Here is a 22709-nt window from a genome sequence, read left to right as displayed (position 1 = left end):
CATTCCCTTAGATGGAAAAAAAGAACACCCAAGGGATTAAATTCACCAGAAAGAAGAAAGGAAAAAGAATCACGGGCGAGGAAAAAAAAAAAAAACCAATAGAATCCACAAGAGCGAGAACCATTCATATTCGCTTCGAACTTCTCAGCATCACCTCACCGCTGCTGCCACTTCACCACCTCGAGATCTGTCGCATTTGTGGAAGGGTGGTGGGTACATTCCCAGCCAGCCAGATGAATTGGTGTAAGATTCAGTTTTAACATAAAAGGAGCAATTGGTTCATAATCTTTTAAACTAATGGTATGGCCCCCATGCTGGACAATTAAAGCCAGAGGGTATCCCCATTTATAGTTTATATTCTTTTCTCTGAGTATATCTAATAGTGGTTTGAGTAACCTTCTTCTGGCTAGTGTGCGTGGAGATATATCCTGATAAAATTCAATTTTAAGTTTGTCAAAATAAATAGATTTTTGTTGCCTGGCTTTTAGAAGTATACGCTCCTTCAGTGAAAATGATTGCAATCTGCATAACACATCCTGACACAGCCCATTATTCGTATGTCTTACCCTACCAATTCTATGAGCTCGATCTATTTCTATCACCTCAGGAGCATCTTCTCCCAGAACCTGTTTAAAAAGGTTTCCAGTTAATTCCAATAAGTCTTGCTGTGGAGAATTGGCCAAAAGCCCACAAATTTTTATATTATTGCGTCTGCTGCGGTTTTCCAGATCATCTATTTTGCTGGTAAGATCTGAAAGTTGTTTAATGTTGCGTTCTGTCCCATCTGAATTTAACTTAACAGTCACAGACAATTTGCCCAGATCATTCTCAACTGCCAAGACCCGATCATTAAGATCAATAATTGCTTCTTTGATAGGTTTAATCTCATTCTTAATCGTTTCCTGAATAATAGATAGCATGGAGGTTTTAAAATTCTCAGTAAAATCTGAAAACAGTTGTTTAAAGTGGCCTTCAGTAAGTGAAGTTTCAATATTTCTATCCGACAATTTAACTTCTGCAGCGGGTACTGTTACACCATGTTCCTTCAATCCAGGTTTCGGGCTCTGACTGGATTTCGCCATATCAGCACAGCAACTGCTAGTTTGGTTTTCTCTTAACGTCCTAAATTTAGGGGAGTTGCAGAGGTCCGCAATACGCCTATAATGATTAGAGACGTCTGATGGGGTGAGTAGGCTGGCAGGTGAACTGTTTCCTAAAGTATTGGCGTTTTCCCTTGGAGACGCCAGTTCCAAGGGAGAATCAGCAAAAGATTGACCAATACTGGCGGGAGCAGAGAATCCAAAACTGGTCAGTTTTTTCTCTTTAATATTAAATTTAGCCTTTTGTCTGGTAGCATTAGCCATAAATAATAAAAACTTATTGTATTTAGCAAAAGTAGGGGTATCAACAGGAAATAAACCTATAGCAAGGCACGCATATATTCCTTACTAATCCTTGTCAATCAAACATAATAATTAATATGAGACCTATAAAGAGGATTGGCTTATAAGAACATTAACTTATGATTAACTTATGATGATGTTTTCAAATAGTATTACAAAGAGTGTTGCAGGTGAAAAATGCACACCAATACAGTTTCACTATTTCAGCATTAACAGCTATATACAGCTTACAGTTATCACAAGTTTCCCCAACTCTGCATAGGAAAAATGTTTGAATCATAAATTACTGCTGACAACACCAACTCGCAAACTCCCGACACCTCAGCCTTATTACTGGAACTTATCAGCCTGAACCTATTAGTCTGAAACTACAGACCTTTTTACAGACCACCCACTCACTGGCAGTCGCACAGACTTATCTATCTGTCACAGTAGTAAGGGCCTTTTTCCACTAGCCTGCGATTTGCGATTTGCTTCTGATCGCAAATCGCAAGGTACATTAAACTAATGGAAACTGCAGCAGCAATTTCCATTAGTGCGATCCGATTGCGATGCGATTTTGGTCAAAGCGCAATCGTCGTCCTGCCGCGTTTTGTATGCGATTGAGCTGGACTATAATGAATATAGTAAATCAATCGCAATCGCAATCGCATGGTGGAAATTGAAACGCGATTGCGATCGCGATCGGAATCGCGATCGCACTCGCGATCGCATTTCATAGTGGAAAAGAGCCCTAAGCCCCTCTGTTTATTTATCACATCCGTCACAGCAATAAACCCCAATATACATTACGGCTCAAAAATTCTTCAGGTCTTCAGGTCTTTTCATATGATTCACTCGGCTTGTTCCTGTTCCTGTTCGATTCACCACAGCCTAATACAATTCAAACTAGATTCTTTTTGCAGTTCTCTCTCTGCCTCCCGCACCTACTCAGTGTTCAGCTCATATGATTCGTATAGTTCACTACACAGCAGACTCAGTTCACTGAACATCCATTGCCCGCCTTGATGCAGCCCCAACCGCCCCCCTGCTGATCCTACTGCTCCCGCTATCTCTGTTCGACTCCCAGCTCACAGGATCAAAGCACAGCTGTAGCCACAACCGCCCGCCTGCTGATCCCACTGCTCCTGCTATCTCTGTTCGGCCCCCAGCTCACAGGATCAAAGCACAGATCAGCTCACAGATCGGCTCTCAGGCTCACAAGCTCACAGGTACGTTTCACTACAATCACCCCCTACACAACTCACTCCACACCGCCCTCACTAAACTACTCACCGCAACCATAGCAGACCCATGGCAAACTCTCCCGATACCTGCTACCAACCCCCACTATTAGCAGGCCCTACAGATGCAGCTCCAGCCGCACCCGCTATTGCCGGCACGTACTACTAGCCTTCACTGTGCTACTAGCCTTCACCGCTTGCCGTTTTCGGAGCCAGCTGCAGATTAGCTTACAAACGCCAGCCAGACGCTAAACATGCTAGCTAGTCTAGAAACACTAGCATAGTTTCACTGATCCCAGTTTCTCGCCCGCTCCTCCTTCTTCCTCTCACGTCCTCACGCCCTCACATCACGTTGCCCATCATCTGTGCAGACATTCCTTTAAATTGATGAACACTGGGGCATGATCCGAGAATGTAAACCTACCAATCTCGGAGCCATAAAAGTCATCTATCTGATCTTGGTTTTCCCTTATAAACAATGCCAGTTGCCTGACTGTCCTGCTGAGCTTTTGGCTTTAGTTGTTTTTGAGTAACACACTCCCAACAAGCAATCAGACCAGAGTCAAAGCATCTGATCTGCATGCTCATCCTGGGCCAGTGACTTATAGTATTAGAGGCAAAGCATCTGCACAAAAATCTTATTAGAGAATAAAGATGGCAGCATCCACCCTTCTCTAACTTCAGGTTCCCTTTAAGTATTCATATTTTTGAACATCACACTGTTGCTTTATGTGGGGGTGGGTGGGGGTCATTTTTTATTTTAGCATATCTGGAGTTCCAGAGAGTTGTGCTAAAGGCACAAAGTACCGTAATTTCATCCTGAAAATATACACGTCCTCCTACAGGACTGAAAATAGCAGTTTCTGTCTATTTAGCCATTATGCAGGGAACATACTTCCTGTTGGGAAAAAAAAAACAAGCAACAGCCACTGTTTATTAAACAGAAGTTTATTTAACAGTGAATTATTAGTCTACAAAACACATTTAGGAATAATACAACTCCTTTGACAAATCAGGATGTAACTGGGTTACAGGAGTGCTGTCAGAACTCTTAATAGAAAATGGCTTTCAAAGAACCCACAAGAAATGTTCAGTGTTTGCTACCTCTGACTTTTCAGCTGACTATATATAGGAATGGTCATTAGCCAGGACCAGTTTAATCCATATTATAACAGTATGTGGAACTTATGGATGTCTGGATGGAACTGGCTATCAACAGCATCTTTGGCCAAAAAGTAACCATCATGAGAACACTTTTCAAGTCTGTTTACAGGAATTGTTAACCCAATAAAGCAATAACAAGTGGTGTAAATGAGCACTTCGGAATAGAAAAGCAAAAGTATGTACATTCTGACTTGTTACACTCATATAATACTCAGACCGGTATTACTAAAGTTCACATTTTCTTCACCATTTAGTTTTCATTGCCCCTGAGACAATCCCAAGTTAATTTTGTCAAATTAATACCATGTAAATACTGTTAGATTATTTGAAACAGTCTGAAGATTTATTTTCTGCTACATAAATAAATTGTATACTTTTCTATTTTCTCAAAAGTGTTCTATGAATGTGCTTCACAGCCTAGTTCATAATGTCATTGTATTTTCAAAAAATAAGCATCCAGTGATGGTTTTCTATACATGCCATAGATTTTGAAGATGTTTTGTTCAGTGTGAAGGAGGGATTTCCCAGAATTTTTCACCAGCTTCTGCTAGAGCCATTGGCTCACTGCTGCATCCAAAATGGGATTCAGAGCAAGCCAGACTTCAGACATCTGGAGCAATATCTTTACTGAGCATTGCAGCTCTGCTAAATTATCTTAAGTCACACAGAGATTGAGTTTCCTGTTTATAAAGGTGGCCGCACACCATACAATTTTTTAAATATCTGTTTAATTCAAGAATAGCAATCAATTTTCTGACTGATTGTAACATTTCAAAAATCTGATCAATGTACCACACACATATGTTATTTTTTAACTCAATTACGAAAAAATGATTGGAAACTCTGAGAAAATTGCTTGGGTTTATACATTAATAAATTGACTATCTACCACACACCATTCAAATTTTATAAAAAATTGATCAGAAAAAGCCACCATTCCAGATAGATTTTTATCGAATAAAAATGGGTAATCTGATCAGATTTCTTGCTCTTTTTTATAGAAATGCCATAAAATGGCATCATTTTATTGTATCGTATGTTGCCACCTTAACTCTGGTCTAACCATGTAAATACAGAAAGCAGAACCTCCTACTCAGAACACCTTAGCAAGTGCACTGTCATGGCCTATTTCAGCATTCATAGAACCCAGGCAGTAAGGATTTGCAGTGTAAGTTCTTGACATCTGTGTAACGGGATATTTTCTTTACTTCAGACAACTGTTATTTCACAAAGCTAGTTGTCAGAGTGAATGTGGGGTTACTCACTAGCATAGCCAACCACATCATTGTGAAATATGGGGACTTAGTTCAGTGTTTTAAGTTTCTGCGAAAATTCTGCAATGCTGATGTAATACAAAAGGCAGAAAAAGAGCAACAGTGCTCTGGGAAATGCTGCAACCCACTGTATGATCTTCTTTGAAAGGTTTCTGGGGGTCGCTGCACTTTGCTCCTTTTTTTCACTTAAAAAACCTATGTGATGGGTATAATTCAAAGCACATCCCCAGAGAAAGCGAGATATGGTGTAAAAGTTAACATACTGGGGACGATTTAGCAAGACAGGTGCAAAGAAATCAGGTTTACCTTTTGAACAAAAAGATACTGACAGGTTGTTCCAGTTTTCTTTGCACCTGTCTTGATAAATCAACGTTATTGTGTGATGCTAAATAACAGTCACTATATACCAAGCTTTGTTTTACTACTGAGGGAAGCGTAATTGCTTCAATATGCAAAGTGAGTTCTGTCCGCTAATAAGTATACAAAATTGTAAAACAGGCATCTTTGGCACAGAGGTACAAATAACATTTGTGGCAAATCTTCAGTCAGAGCTACATCAAACACTCAAGGTTTCATAATACTGCTGTTATAGCCCAGTTAGCTTTAGAGAAAACATTTAGTGGAGAAAATAAGGGAAAGAAACAAAGCAGACATTAAAGTGGAACTCTGCCATTTGTTTTCTTTTTGCTTGGATGAAGTGAGGAGGGTCTTGATCTCTATAAGTGATGGTGGGAGGGGAGATTTTTCCTCACCAGCAGCTCTCATAAGCGAGTCAGTCAGGAATCCACTCTGAGCTCTACTGCTCACTTTTGGGAGTTGCTTTAAATTCCCTGGATATTGCTGAGAGTGGTGACACCACAATTCTGCTATGACCTGCTCTCTCCTACAGTCTCCATTACGATATTACCAGGGAGGAAGCAGAGATGTCATCCCGCAACTGATCCTGGTTGTCATAAGGCTGATGGTGAGAGAAAATGCTCCAGCTGGCACCACAGAGAGAATGAAAAAATCTGACAGCGAATCAGTCCCATCCTCACTTCATCCCAGTTAGAGTTTCACTTTAACCTTGTATATAATAAAAAAAAAAAAAGATACGCTGACGTAGATTGTCCTCAGGCTTTTTCATAGTGACGTGAGCTGATTACATCTCCCAGCGTTAGAGTCTGTGGGGGAAAAAAATACAACACTGTTCAGTATCTTGGTTATGTAAAGCTAATGGTATATTGTTTTTGATGTACGTTAATAGTCATTCTTTCTGTTGAGTATTTGCATCCGTTCACCTTTAGCTATGAAAATGTAACGTTTATATGTTGTGACTCACTTACACAGTGGCAAACTATCCCCAGAAAAGTGCTGTTATTCCTTTTATTAGTGCCAAACACTGATACATCTGCCTCTTTCCAGCCCAATTGCCACTTTTGCCACAAAATATAGAGTAATTTAATGGTATTTTAGTGTCAACTACTGTATGTGTAAAGTAACGGACAGACTGATCACACCACATTATATAGAGCCCATGCTGATAATAGTGATAATAGTGAACGTCACAGGGAACGATGGTCAAAAACAGTATTTTTTCAAATACACTGTTAAGCACTTTTCCTGCAGATCACCAGTCTAGAAAGCGTTAGTCAGCAGTCAAACAATGAAAACCAATGGGCCCCTTATGCCTATTTCTAAATAACAGTCAAACTTTGATGGTTTGTCAGTGTATGTTGGCAATCCTATGCTCCTGTTTAGAAATAAGTAGATAATGCCCCTAACATGCACATCTCCTTCGACTCAGGAGGCTGTGTAGCAAATGAAAGTTGACTAGTTTAGTCAATCTGCAGTTAGTGGCATTAAGTTTCTAGCATTAAGCTGTACACACATCAGATAAATGTCATTTAAAACATCAACGAACAACAGATATCGCCTTATGTGATGACAATCGTTAAAACAAATACAGCCAAACAATGTTAAACGACAATTGACTGACATCGGGTATTCTGCCTGGCCCAACTGACAGATCAATTCAGACAACTATTCGGCAGATTTTGTGCAGTCGGCGAGATGTGTACAATGTCGTTCAAAGGACGTTGTTTCAGAGCATGCACAGTATGCAAACCACATAATCGTTTGGCATATTGGTGTGTATGAACAATGTCATTTAAATTACATGTCATTTCTTCTTGCCGGGTAATGTCATTTGAGCGGCTTCGCTCTGTCATTGAACGGTGTCAATTTAAGGTAATGTGGAATTTTGAAAATTGCTCCTTTGCAGAATATGGGCCTGATTCTTAATGTGAAGGAGCGCTCGCTGCCATGTAAGGAGCGTGCCTTCCCTTAGTTAAACGTTGTAACTATGTAAATGAACATAGTAGATGCCGCGAGTGAAGTATCGCGGTAACAATACCTCACAGGCCCATCCGCAGTTAAAGTTACGTACGTTGCTATGTAAGCAATGCGCGTAACAAAGGGAAGTTACGCTCCTACATGGCAGCGAGCCATGTAAGGCAGGTAAAGCGGGCGCTCCTTCACATAAAGCTGCGCTGCTAAGCAGAGTAGCTTGAATAATCAGTCCCTATGTTTTAGGTTTGCATGATTGGCAGTGCCTTTTATCATGTTCCCTTAGATTTCTCTATTGAATTATGACTTTGTCAACGTGTGTATTTCATGCATGACAACAGAGGGCAGTAAACTCCCCATAAGACACAGTTGATCGCTGCTGTATGTCTGTACAGAGGTTAAGCAATGCGGAGTGGATTGTACAAGATAGCTTTGCAAACACACGTGAGGCATTGTTTAACGTAAATGGAAAGTTGAAGTAGTCCTTAGTCAAAGTCAAGTGTAGAGGTCACAGCACACAGAATGTGTTTGATGTATCCAGGCAAACACTGTGTAACATCCACGTAGCATTTTCTGGCTGCACCGACTCATGGAAGTGTTTAGATCATGGACTTACCAATACAAGTTTGTCGTCATTTACTTCTCGGACCAATGTGGTCTCCTTCCCTTCCCACTTCTGCACATGCTTTAGTTTCCCATCTTCTAGAGTTACCAAAGACTAAAAAATGAAAAAAAATCATATTATTATTAGCACTAAGTAAGCACAGTGTTAATGTTACTGGCATAAGGCCTCTTGCACACTGCAAGCAATTCAGATTCAGATTCCGCTTTTTAATCAGTTTTTACATCCGATTCAGATTCCGATTTTCAGTTTGCTCCCTGCACACTGCAAATCGGAATCTGAATCGGATGTAAAAACTGATTAAAAAGCGGAATCTGAATCGGAATCGCGTGCAGTGTGCAAGAGGCCTAAAACTGTAACTATAAATAACAAAAAAACAATAGTAACAACTACACTCAAGCAATAGATTAAATTAGCCATGCAGTGCAATGGGGCAGCGGCTTATGGGGCCTTATGACTAATTGTCATGCATAAAGATCTTCCTGCTCTATGAGGGCCCGTTCAGATCAGAAATGCGGATGGCCATGCGTGCGGAACGCGTGCGGACCGCAACGCGTACGAATCACTGAAAAGTGAATGGGACAGCCACGCGTTTTTGCAAAATCTGCGTGCAGCATGCGTTCCCGGACCGCACAGGTCCGGAACGCATGCAGTGTGAACATCAGACATTGCACTCTATGCAATGTCTGATGTCGTGCGTTTTGGCCACCTGCACGCGTTTCCAAAACGCGGCTGGAAACGCGTGCAGTGTGAACGGGCCCTTAAGGTGTAGGGAAGGAAGGTGGAACAAGCAAGAGGATCACTGCTATGGGGACTACAATAGAATAACAGAGGTCAGTCATTAGTGATCCATTATGTCAAATCACGAATGACTTTTCTAGTGGCGCTGGGGGATAAATGCTCTCAGGGCCCTTTTCCACCAGCGCGTTTGCGTTTGAATCGCAAAAACGCAAACCTCTAGCGATTTTACAATTGCTACGGTTTGCTTTTTAACATAGGAATCGCGGTAGGTCATTTCCACTACCGCAATTCGTTTTTGCGAAGCGGAGCGATATTTGCCGCGATTTTGCTATGCAGTGCATAGCATAGCAAAATCGCGGCCGCGAACGTCGGGGAATCGCCGGTAATTGCGAATCAGCAATCACTAGCGTTCAGCGTGAACGCTAGCGATTGCTAGTGGAAAAGGGCCCTCACACTAGATTTCTCTAGATCTCCCCATGTCACATGGGCATCAGCACTACACAATGGATGCGTGCCTTTGCCTCACATTTTGAGGAGAAGATACTGGCAATCCCTATGCAGTGTTTGCATAATAGCAGGAGGAAGTATATAGCACTGTCTGAACTCTTACCAGCTGCGCTCCGTATTTGGAGTCAGTCACTATGCTGGCATAGCCTGCTGTAGACTTGCAGTCCACAGGAAATGTAATTTCAAGACCCCACTTTCATACCAGGAAGCCAGCCAGTATGGAGGTCTTGCATCTGTTTCCATAGGAGTACAGCTGCGCAAAAGCACAGCTATAAAACAGATTTTTACCATTAAAAATACAAATAGCCAAAAGTAATAATCATTAACCACTTGATGACCCACCCTTTACCCCCCCTTAAGGACCAGCGTGGTTTTTAGTGATCTGTGCTGGGTGGGCTCTACAGCCCCCAGCACAGATCAGGGTGCAGGCAGAGAGATCAGATTGCCCCCCTTTTTTCCCCCCTATGGGGATGATGTGCAGGGGGGGTCTGATCTCTGCTGCCTGCGTGTGGCTGGCGGGGGGGGGCACCTCAAAGCCCCCCTCCGTGGCGAAATTCCCCCCTCCCTCTCCTACCTGTTCCCCCCCCCCCCCCCCCCCCGGTGATCGAGGCTGCACAGGACGCTATCCGTCCTGTGCAGCCAGTGACAGGACGTCCCCTGTCACATGGCGGCGATCCCCGGCCGCTGATTGGCCGGGGATCGCCGATCTGCCTTACGGCGCTGCTGCGCAGCAGCGCCGTACAAATGTAAACAAAGCGGATTATTTCCGCTTGTGTTTACATTTAGCCTGCGAGCCGCCATCGGCGGCCCGCAGGCTATTCACGGAGCCCCCCGCTGTGATTTGACAGGAAGCAGCCGCTCGCACGAGCGGCTGCTCCCTGATTAATCAGCCTGCAGCTGGCGACGCAGTACTGCGTCGCTGGTCCTGCAGCTGCCACTTTGCCGACGCACGGTATAAGCGTGCGGTCGGCAAGTGGTTAAAGGGACTCCGAGCAGTACAGTAACTATGGAAAGATGCATACCATTTCGAAGCTCTCTTTCTCCTCTTTCCACTGATATATAGACCGTCACCCTATTAATTTTCGCTATTTTCGCGATCGAAATTGTGGCCGCCATCTTGGATTCCTTATTCAGCATTGTATTATGCAGGACGACACTTTCCCCAGTGTCGGCAGCTCCATTCAGTGCAATGCAATGAAATACAAGTAACCCAGGGGGATATAATTACAAACATCATGCTGGTAGGTGTGAGGATATAATTAATTAGTTGTGGGTATGCTTAAAGGCATACCCACAGGCACTGCTCTGAGTCTCTTTAATTCTATAATTTGCACTAAGGTACATATGTGCTTTTACAGTATAATTTAACTTCTTCAGTTTTGGATTGAAAGGTGTACGCAAACACAAATCTGGCCCTATCAGTGTTATGCTGCCCATACATGGTACAATAAAAACGTTTGCTTTTCCTGTTTAATAAACCAAAACGATCAAATCGTATGAAGAATCTTTTTTTTTTCCTGGATCAAGAAAAACAAACAATTATTCAGTTTACTGAATAAAAATCCGATTCGACGTGTTGGAAAAATCTTTGTATTTGATCTATATATAATAGAATAATCAAACGAAATGATCTAATTGAAAAAAAAATGAAAAAAATTGTACCATGTATGGGCACCATTAGGGAGATTTGATCATTCCAATAGAATTTTCCTGTAATCTTCTGAATCCAACGGCTGGTGATATCTGACTGCTTTCACGGGATAAATTAATCAAGAAACAGAGGCAATGGGAATCTAAAGATCGGTAGTCAGCAGTTTCACAGATTGAGCAGTAGTTTTAGCAGCAGTTTGGTGCATCTCTTGGCATCCCTGATGGGACAGTGTGTTGGTGTTCTATACAGTTTGTACGTACAGTATTCCCAGTTGTATGTCACACACATCACATGTAAACATATGTGTGTATGAACTAGTCCCCACTTCTTTGGAAAATACATATGTAGAACAGAATAATGCATCCACGGAACAGCAAGAAGTTAGGAAAGGTGTACAAACCATTCACAATGGCTTTGGAAAGCATTCTCAATGCATCAATAACAAAGCAACATAGAATGGATTCCTACTGATAGCAATAGAAATACAAACAGCTAAAATGCAGTATAATAGGACCTGCTGCTTAGACATAAACACAACAAATGCATGTCAAAAGCAACAATAAAAACACATTTACATTTAAAACATAAGACTCAATTCAAAGTTCAAACAATACTTTCAGTGTCCTCCAGAAATGCATTTGAGAAGCAAAATACAAGCACCCATTGTACACAAGCCCCCTACAAGTTTATGAGTGGAGGGGTATACAGAGTACATATGAAATGGTCTATCGTATCATGCTATGGTTGGTGATTCCTGTTTTATGAAGACAATTGACATATTCTAAACATTTTGGCATGTTACTAAGCATTTTGATGGTATATTTAAATCTGTGTCTGGAATTAGGCTGTACTAGAAAATTCAAAGTGGTTATGCCTTATATAAATGTTACCATATCCTTCAGGTTACAGAGACCTGTTTGGACCTGTCAGAAAGTATTGATTAAACCCATCAATCTGATGGGAAATTGCATGGTGTGTGCCAGGCATTATATACAGTATATTGCTAAAAGGGGAATTCGGGTCACCACTAAATATCTTAAAATAAATGCTAAGGTAGGTCTATTAAATATTCCTTCCTTCCTCACTTGACTTCCATGCACACCACAGGCCAAGCCAGCAAGTAATTCTTTCCAGCCAGCTCGTAACAGCCGCCTGCAAAATACTTTCCATTCCAAACCCACAGCCACTTCTACGTCTACTTCTTTCCAGGGCTGCTGAGGTCATGTGACAGATATACGGCTTGGCAAAGCCTACTGTTCAGCTGTGCTTAAGGCTAACTCCAGCCAAAACATTACTGTGCGTTTTTAATAGAATGAGGAGGAGTTACATCTCAGTTTAGGTTGTCACCCCTGCCTGTGTGTCCACTGGAGAGATAAGCCTTCTTACTGACACTTGTCACTGGGACAAGGAGTAAAAAGGAAAGGGAAATTTCTCAAAATAAGCTGTAAAACTAATGAAACATGTTTAAAGCTTATATAATCCCCCAAATTAAGCCCTACAATAGGGATGGCACTGACTAGATCAGCACGGCCCTGCTAGTCTCACTACTTCCAAATACTCTGTACATAGTCTTGTAGGTGTGTGACCTCCTCCCCAATGCCTGTGAGGCCTGGGCCCCACAAGCAGCGATTGGCAAAGCCCTATGGCAGTGCAACCATATAAAAGTCAATTTAAGGTTTTCTCAATATCCTCTCACCCCAGGTGTCTCTCCCACAGCCTCAGTATGACTCCTCTGGTGCCAGGAGAACGAAGATCAAACAAAACATAATTGTTATGTCTTAATGTTCAGATTTTATGTATTGCAATCGGGCGTGTGTACAGACTGTTGTTCGGGTGATAAGACTGACCAGTCTTATCACCTGAACGACAGTCTGTACACACGCCCGATTTGGCGTGCGGACGACTGAACGACGGGACGTTCAAACGACCCGTCGTTCGCAAAAGTCCGACATTTGTATGGGCCTTTAGCCTGACTACGTTTCCATATGCATTCACAAAAACTCATCAACTTTAGCAGATATGCATCAAAAATACATTATCTGAGAATCTAGTTTACACATAAACAAACTCATATACGTTAACAGATAGTCATCTTAACGACATATTCCCTGAAATTCCAGTTTACACATTACACAGAGGGCAAAAGTGGCCTACAAGGTGAATAACTAAACAAGAATTCTGTTATAATAAATAATAAGGAAAAGATGACCAAAATAAACCTACACCATATAAGCATTTTTGGAGCGATTCTGGAGCACTTGCATTGAAGGGATGCAGGGCCAAATCACGAACGCTCAGGTACTTGTGGAAAAATTACAGCCTTCTCTGATTTCAGAAATCTCCGGTGCTTTATGGTGGATCGCAAAGCACTACCGATTTCCAAAATCGCCACCAGGCCTTAATTCGTCTGGACCCAGGACCTCATTGATGCTGTCTAGGCACAGTGGACCTAGTTCCCATAGACTAGTGTGTATCACTTAGTGTTAGTTAATCTGTCACACACTCCTAGTTACCAGCAAATGCTTTTCACTGGGGAGGGGTGGAGTACACATCCCATTACACTAGAGGAAGCTGTGAAAAAACAGTAAAGGTCAAAGGGTCTCAGCACAGGAATGGAGGAGCATAAGAAGATCAGGGAAGCCTCTGGATAGTCCTCTACTGAGGTAAGTATGGTATCTAGTTTTTATTTATTTTTCAGTTTGGGGAAGCTTTAAAGAGAAATTCTATCTTCATCATAAAACTACCATAAATAAAAAATGATATTGTAAGAGACTTTTTGCAATTTAAAAGTGTAAAAACATTATCTTTCCAGTTCAATTTTCAGTAGGATAAGAATTTCCAAAATAGAGAGAAAGCCATGTACATTAAGTACATGGTAACAGTACTCTTCATACTGGAGTACTGTTACCATGAGCATGTTCAAAAGCGCCCATCTTCCTGTGGGGCAACCATCTGCACAAAGCAGGAGTCTGACACTACTCTGACACTACTATCTTCAAGTCTTATGTAAAAGCACTCTGGTAGACGTGTTTTTTGTATGCACAAAGAAATGCCTACTGTCTAATGCAAGCCCTCATTCCTTTGTTCAAATGGCAGGGCGGGATAACCTCCTAAGCTCTGTTTGGTCAGCTGCGACTTTCTTTCTAGCAGCTCAGTTCCATATGGAAACAAATAAGAACCAAGAAACTATAGACTTGTATACTTTACATTAGTTGTATGTTAACAACTATGGGATGATATACAAAATTATATAGCACAAAATAATCTTTTTTTAGTTAAAGAGTAGTTGAACTGTGCTCAATGTTCAGGATTACAGCACCATCTTTAGGACCTATGAACAAATCAGATAACAACATTTGATTTACTCACCTGGCTTTACATGCCAATAATCACCTTAAAACCCTGGCCCCAATTCTGAAACAGTGCCTCACAGTTTTCCTGAAAGGTGGGAAATCTCCATCACACTCCAGCCTCCATCTCTGTGGCCACATCCCAGAATTTTGGTCGCTGTATAATCGCGTGAGATTCCCTCTCCTCAACGAGAAATCTCAGTCAGTGATGCAGCAGCAAAGAGATGGAGACGGGGCTACGAAAGAGATGTCCCAGCTTTTAGAAGAGTGGTGAGGCACTTTCTGAGAATTGGGGCTGGGGATTTTAGGTGAATATAGTTATGTAAGGCCAGCGGGTGAGTAAACGGCATTTTCTTTATCCCACGTGTGCATGGGTTTTAAAGATGGTACTGTAACACTGAACTTTGAGCACACTTCAGCTTCTCTTTAATCAATAGTAAAAATATGTCTTGTTTGTCATGTCATGTTGTTTGACCTACATTGCCCAGCTTTTATGAAGTGGTTAATGCAAACCTAGATACTGGGAAAGCAACAGATGTAGTATACTTGGACTTTGCCGAAACATTTGACACCGTTTCCCACAACCCGCTGATGCAGACAATCAGTGTTGAGAGAGAATGCATCTCACCTTAACTTTTCTGTCATCTGCTGTAGTTTCATCAAACTCTTCATTTAGCTTAAACTTGACTTCAGTGTTCTTGAATGCGCTCTGTGTCTGCAGCACAATAGTGTCCCCCTCTAAGGAAATGACGGTGGTAGGCTTGGTGACATTTCCAATCTGGCGAGTGGCAAAGCCCACACCTGGTGGAGAAAAAGAAACATTTCTTAGGCATAAATCTGGTGCGAGTTTCTGTACAATAAAATGTTTCTGTTCCAAAGGTTGATTAATGCAAGTTTACTACTGTTTTTACTGCTATGTCATACAGCAAGTTCTCATATGGTCATGCTATAAAAGTGGCAGGTCATAAAACGAACAACACTGTTCAGACCAGCTTTGGCAGCGTGGAAATACCCATTTTAGCTTCTGCACTTGATAAAGGCCTGTTGGCCAAAACATTGGGTTTATCCAGGTAGAGACCCAGTCTTTTTCTTCTATTGCTGTGGACTTTTTGCACCTTGAGGGAGACTGGTTGACTCCCTGGCTCAATTATATTATAACAGGTGAGCTCCTGGGACTGCTTCTTTCTTCTTTTTTCTGTTCAAACTCACTCCAGTGCAGGTGCTAATAAGCTTATGAATCTAAATGAATAGACTACAGGCAAACGCTGCTGCAGCCTGTAAAGGAAGATGGTGCTGGGTTCTCTGTGCTGCAAGGTCTCATGAGAGCTGCATGTTCTGCTATGGCAAATATATTACTCTGTGAAAGACAAGGCACATATCATCCAAGAAGAGAGCAGAAACAGATATTTGCTTGTTGGGAAGTGTGATGTCATATTACCATAAGGTCATATTCCATTTTCTTTCAGTTCTTCTCCTAGCCCAATGCCCTATAAAAGCTACAGCAACTGCTCAGGACATCATTAAAGCAGATCCGAGATAAAAAACTAACTATAACAAGTAGCTTGTCTATATATCTTATCTAAACTTTAGATAGTTTACACAGCATATCTAGCTGCAAACGGCTTCAAAAGTTTATGATTATTTATTCCTGTAATACAATGAGGGCAGCCATGTTCTGTTTGTCACATTGTCACATGCTGAGGGATGGAGATGCTATCAGCTTGCCTCTGTGTAAATTCAGTCCCCTCTCCTCCTCCCTCCTCCCCTCTGCCTCTGAAATCAATAGCTAGTAACCTCCCCCTCCTCCTGCCCAGACTGAGCTCCCATAAGCCTTTGCTACAGTGCCAAGCTGTGGGCGAGGCTTGTTTAGTTTATAGGGAATTAGAGTATTAAAACAAAACAAAAAAGTATTCTGCTTGAGGAATGCCCTATAAACTATATAAAAGGAACACAATTATGCAATGAGTAAAAGTTTATCTCGGATCCACTTTTAAGCTGAACTAAACCGCAATTTAAGTTGATAGATTCTAAAAGACCACATGTTGTTTGATGTAATCCTTTTGCCACTACTACAGCCTGAAGTGATAGGGATATGGAGGCCAGCAAAGTTATTTCCTTTTAAACAATACCATGTGCCTGGCAGTCTGTGGCTGCAGTAGACCCTGAATCACACACCTGAAACATGCAGGCAGCTAACCCAGTCACTTCAGTCATAAGCATCTGATTTGCATGCTTGGTCAAGGTCTATGGTTAAATGCATTATAGGCAGAGGAGCAGCTGGATGCCAGGAAATTTGCATTGTTTAATAGAAAATAAATAATCAGCCTCCATATCTCTCTCAGTTCAGGTATGTTTTAAAAATCTGTTTTATAGCTGCTATGCTTGCCTAAAACCGTACATCTCGATCCTCAAACCATCATTGCCGATGTCAGACTTGTACACTCGTTTCCTGTTCGGAAAGTGGGGTCTCCTTACCTACTTCTTGTGAACTACCAGTACAGACTGACACAAACACTGACCATCTCCTGACCATATGGCTAAATAAGGATGAGATGGCTGCTGAACTGTGCAGCTGTAGAAACAAATGTGAAAACTATCTGCACCCTGCTTGTTGATTTTATTAGTGACGTTTGCTACCACTATCAGCCATGTTTTCTACAGTAATGTTGGGAAATGTGGACTAGTTTAGTAAAGCTGACTTCATGGTCACAGTATACAGTAAACTCCAAGGGACCAGGAAAAGTAGTAGTATATCAGAAGTATACTATATCAGAATTGGTTTTATATATATATATATATATATATATATATATATCAGCGCTGCGTAATATGTTGGCACTTTATAAATACAATTAATAATAATAATAATAATAATAATAATATTGTATATTTATACATATGCATTGGGACCTGCGGACTGAGTTGACTTAATCCACAGGTTTACTAGATCAGAGTTTACTATAACGAGATTCTACTGTATCCAGCTATGCCATGCAATACTGCTGCTGATAGTAGTAATATTAATACTGGTACTGTACTTCTATAACAATGTCTTCAAATGTAAAAAGGTGTCCAGTCCTGTCCGGCCAGTTTTTCACAGTTGACACGAGTTTTGTATGTGTTTCTATGACAGTGTTCACACATACATCTGTACATGTGTTTCTATGGCTAATTTATACATAAAAGGTGTACATTTCCAGTCTAGTCAGGTAAAACTAATAGAAAATGGATGCAAAACTGACAGTACAGGACTGGACCAGAAATGCACATATTTATGTGTGAACCAAGCCTAATGATACCTAAAGCTGTTCAGGTCACACATGGCAAGTGATTACCATAGTTAAGTGATCAATTAGAATTTTAAGCTGCAGACTGATCATTTTAATGTCAATAATTCAGTCATGGCACAGTGATTTTATGAACAAGCTTGCTGCATCTCTACACTGACATCTAAAAAAAAATGTAACTATGATTTGATGAAGACAAAATTTCTTCCAGGAAAAAGTTTCTATCTGTACATAATAAGAAAATGACAGATGCAGCAAGAGAAACGATCAATCCTAGTCTGTTGATTAAATAAAAAGAGAGTGATAAAATCATGGCAGACCAAATCTCTCCATGTGTGAGCATTTTTACAATCTTACTGCAATATCACAGGTACCACAGTAGCACTGTGTTTTCAGAGTAAATCAGTCATTTATGCTGACAGCACTTCAAGTAGTACTCAAACATTTCTATGTCCGCTATGAAGATTATCATACACTGCACATAATACAATAACATTCTAGCCTGGAGGTAACTATGACAGCTATTTCAACTTTGTTATGGTGTCAACATAGAGTACGCTTCCTTTACAATTCCTACTATAATGGAGCTGAATAGGCCTGTTTTTAAACTTTAACTTACAAGGTTGTATGAAAAAGAAGGCATAAACAGCAATATACCGATATCTGCTTTCCCTTAGGCCTTTCTGCCACAACCTTGACAAGAAGGTCAGAAACAGAGAGAGAAATAATGTGGATCATTTAGACAGGCCATGTGATTCCTTTGGCAAGACCACCTTCTATGCTCCTGGCATGGAGATAGGTCAAATGAAGGTGCACAAGTACTGAATGTAGCTGCATGTAGTCTGTGCCATACTTTGGAAAATCAGAGAGGCAATCCAGCAATTAATTACACATTCTGTCAGCACGGTACATGCTCTAATATACCCTTGTAAGGTAATGACCTTGGGATGTAAAAGACAGACTTATGGCCCGTACTCACGGGCTGCAAAAGTGGCCTGTCGCCAGCACACGTGAGCGTGTGCGCGACAGGCCGGCGACAGCTCGTCGCCAGGTCCCTCGGCGTACACACGTGGAAGAGGGACCAGCTCTGCGACGGAAGCTGACGCCGACGTTCCTCCCCCACTGCCGGAAGCGCCATATTGTAGTAAGAGGTTGCTATCGCTAGTCCGCATACTCACGCGGACTAGCGACAGTTGCGGCGGAGTTGCGGCGGCAACTGTCGCCAAGCGATTGACCGCGCCAATCGCCCCGGCGACAGCAGCGACGGTTCGGGGTGCGCGCCCGTGCAACAGCCCATACTCACGGGCGACCTGTCACCGCAACACGCGTGCCCCGCGTGTTGCGGTGACAATTGTAGCCCGTGAGTATGGGCCATTAAAGCCAACTGTACAGTGTATCTAATAACCCTGGGGTCTATAACCCCCTGCAGTGCAGCACTCGGACTGAGAGAGAAAGGGCTCACTCTGCTGCCAATCTTTAAATACACCTGAACTGAAAGGGATATGGTGGCTGTCATAGTTATTTCCTTTTAAACAATACCTGGCAGTTATACCTTTAAACAGTTGCCTGGCAGTCCTGCTGATCTCTTTGGTTGCAGTAGTGCCTGCATCACCCACCTGAAACAAGCATGCAGCTTATCTAGTCAGACTTCAGTCAGAAGCCTCTGATCTGAATGCTTCTTCAGAGTCTATGGCTAAAACTTTTAGAGGCAGGACAGCTAGGCAACTGGCATTTCTTAAAGAGAATCTGTACTGTTAAAATTGCACAAAAGTAAACCTACCAGTGCGTTAGGGGACATCTCCTATTACCCTCTGTCACAATTTCGCCGCTCCTCGCAGCATTAGAAGTGGTTAAAACAGTTTTAAAAAGTTTGTTTATAAACAAACAAAATGGCCACCAAAACAGGAAGTAGATTGATGTACAGTATGTCCAGACATAGAAAATACATCCATACAGAAGCAGGCTGTATACAGCCTTCCTTTTGAATCTCAAGAGATCATTTGTGTGTTTCTTTCCCCCTGCAGCTATCTTCCACTGAAGTGTCAGGCTGTTTCTTCCTGCAGAGTGCAGACAGCTCTGCCTGTATGTAATTCCTCAGTATGTGAAAGCCCAGCCAGCTCAGAGGAGGATTTATCCAGCTTGTAAAAGATAATGGAGCAGAGAGAAGCTGCACCAATCTAAATAACACACAGGCAGTGTGCATAGAGAGGCCTGGAAGGGGGAGTTCATAGCAGAACCACAACACTGAAGAACTTGGCAGCCTTCCAGACACATACTGACAAGTCTGACAAGAGAGAGATAAGTTGATTTATTACAGAGACTGTGATAGTAGAACGTGCTGCAGTAAGCCAGAGCACATTAGAATAGCTTTTTGAACTTGTAGGATGATAAAAAACAGGATGCAATTTTTGTTACGGAGTCTCTTTAAAGAGGATCTGTAACGTCAAAAGATCCCCTGGGGGGTACTCACCTCGGGTGGGGGAAGCCTCCGGATCCTAATGAGGCTTCCCACGCCATCCTCCGTCCCTCAGGGGTCTCGCTGCAGCCCTCCGTGAAAGATGACGTCAATATTTACCTTCCCGGCTCCTGCGCAGGCGCTCTGACGGCTGTCGCTCCGAAGTAGGCGGAAATACCCGATCGCCGTCGGGTCTGCTCTACTGCGCAGGCGCAAGTTTCCGGCGCCTGCGCAGTAGAGCGGACCCGACTGAGATCAGGTATTTCCGTGTTGTTTCGGAGCCGAAAGCAGCCACAGCGCCCCCGCTGGAGCCAGCAAAGGTAAATATTGAACTGACAGTCGGGTCTGTCGCCGGCTGTTCGGAGGGCTGCAGCAAGACCCCCGTGGGACAGAGGACGGCGTGGGAAGCCTCATTAGGATCCGGAGGCTTCCCCCACCCGAGGTGAGTACCCCCCAGGGGATGTTTTTGATGTTACAGAGTCTCTTTAAGGGGGAATAAATATGGCGGCCTCCATATCCCTTTCAGTTTAGGTGAGCTTTAAGCTTCTTTCTAGAAGAAAAAATTGAAGTGGGGGAAAAAGTCCCTGCAATTTTTGGATCGACTGCCAAAAATGTACGTATGCGTTGTATGCGATCGCAACGCAAAAATGCATAAAAAAGGGCGTTTTTTGATGCGGGAAAAATATGGTATTTTCTTTTAAACAATACCAGTTGCCTATTGCTGATCTCTTTGGCTGCAGTGTTTATATCACACACCTGAAACAATCATGTTGCTAATCCAGTCAGACTTCGGTCAGAAACACCTGATCTGCTGCATGCTTGTTCAGGCTGTATGGTTAAAAGTATTAGGGCCCGTTTCCACTATAGCGTTGCGGAATCGCCGGCGAATCACCGCAGGCAAATCGCATGCGGGTGCGATTCCGCATGCGTTTTTTGCCGCGATTTCGCATGCGATTTCGCATGCGATTTCGCATAGGTAAGGCTGTATGCGAATTTAACCATGTCACTGCCTGTGTAAATTAACATTAATACCTATGCGAAATCGCGGCAAAAAACGCATGGTGAAAACGCATGCGATTTCCCTATTAAATACATTGCGTGCGATTCGTCTGCATTCCACACGCAGGCGAATTCTGAGGGCCCTACCCTGCAAATTTTTTCTGCACAGAAAAACGTGCGGGGAAACGCACAAGTGGAAACAGTCCTATCCACTTGTACTGACTGTGCGAATCCGCATGCGGGCAACGCATGCGGATTCGCGATAGTGGAAACGGGCCCTTAGAGGCAGATGATCAGCAGGACATCCAGACAATTAGCAATGTTTAAAAGGAAATAAATGTCAACCTCCATATGCCTCTTAGTTCAGGTGTGTTTTAACATTCTAATCTATATGTAAACTTCAAAACCTGTAGCTAAACTATGTTACATGACTGGAGCAATGGAGTGCCTGAAATCTGATTTCTGATATTCTGCAACTCCCCACCTATTCCCAACAGTAAAGTAACAATAAGTTCACACTTCCAACTAGTGTGGCCTTTTGATGGGGACTCGATCCCTTGGGCCACAGTTCAAGGCAAAGTTCTGTAAAGATACTGCCCGAGGCTGGGTATGCCCTGACCTGTCTGTATAAACTTTCAACATTATGGATTAAAATTAGCTTTGGGATCTGCTCTTTCTCACAGGGCATTCCAGCTCTCCAACAGAATTGGCAATTTGTGTGATAGCCTTTCTGGTCAGTATGACAGTTTGACGGCTGCACCTCTGCTGCATTGAGCTTCCTGTTCACATGAGCTTCATTAGCGTGTAGAGACAAAATCTAAAAACGTGTATCCTAATTCAGCCACCTACTAGTCTCCCACCTAGTGGCTCCCCGCACCAGTTATCATTTGTCTGCGCGCATTGGACTAGCCTCATATAATTTGGCTTGACTTTTTTTACCTTATCCTTCAGCCATAAGATGGCGCTATGCTGTATGCCAAGGGTCCACAAACTTTTTCGGTCATGGGCCGGGTCAATATACTTCAGACTGCTGGGGGGCCGGAACACACAAAAAATTATGTTGAAGAACATTACATTGAGGCTAGATTCACAGTGGGACGTTGCGTTTTGATGCCACGTTAAAGTCGCACCGCAAGCTTACAACGCAACGCGCCCAAAAAGTGGCAACACAGCGTTACCGTCGCATACAGCAGATACAGTAAAAAATACAGGCAATGAAAAGTATGCTTCCAAGTCATTACTGAGCATGTGCAAACAGTCCAACACAGCTTATAACATGTATTACGCACTGCATGCAGTACTTTTACTTAACGTGCAGCGTTAGACACCAACGCAACGTGTGCACTGTGAACAGGGCATTGATTTTTCATTGCAGTGAGTTATTTTGCGTTAAATGCTGTTTTAACGCGCGACTTTAACGTCCCACTGTGAACTTAGCCTAAATCTAGGTATTGATTCCCCCCAATCATGCCTGGAGGAGAACTCCCAGGAGCAACCATTTAGTCATGCGGCGTCTGAAGAATGTCTTTGTGCACCAGACAGTGAAGCACACCCAGGTGACAACCTGCCCTCCAGTTAGACAGCAGTGTCACCTGATGCAGAATTGGATTGGAAGCCAGCGAATAACTGCTCACTGGCTTCTACAGCATGTGGATGAGTGGTGTCAGCACTGCTATTCTATATGTGGGCCGCTGATCTTTAAGGC

At 42.5% G+C, this 22709-nt stretch overlaps 1 protein-coding gene across 1 annotated transcript in view; it reads right to left on the bottom strand.

Annotated features, from left to right (window-relative positions):
• Window positions 1-3556: 3556 nt before the first annotated feature.
• FABP3 (fatty acid binding protein 3) overlaps window positions 3557-22709 on the bottom strand; it is a 28436-nt gene continuing 9283 nt past the window's right edge. Inside the window, exons 2-4 of the mRNA XM_068269292.1 lie at window positions 14892-15064; window positions 8009-8110; window positions 3557-6227 (exon numbers count right to left, since the gene is read on the bottom strand). Coding sequence (XP_068125393.1) covers window positions 6177-6227; window positions 8009-8110; window positions 14892-15064 — 326 coding nt within the window. The 3' untranslated portion in view covers window positions 3557-6176. The remainder of the gene's footprint in view (window positions 6228-8008; window positions 8111-14891; window positions 15065-22709) is intronic.

Source organism: Hyperolius riggenbachi, chromosome 2, assembly GCF_040937935.1.
Source record: "Hyperolius riggenbachi isolate aHypRig1 chromosome 2, aHypRig1.pri, whole genome shotgun sequence".
In the NCBI taxonomy this organism is placed as follows: Eukaryota; Metazoa; Chordata; class Amphibia; order Anura; family Hyperoliidae; genus Hyperolius; species Hyperolius riggenbachi.
Note: the sequence above shows the minus strand (reverse complement) of the source record. Positions and strands in the feature narration are given on the sequence as shown.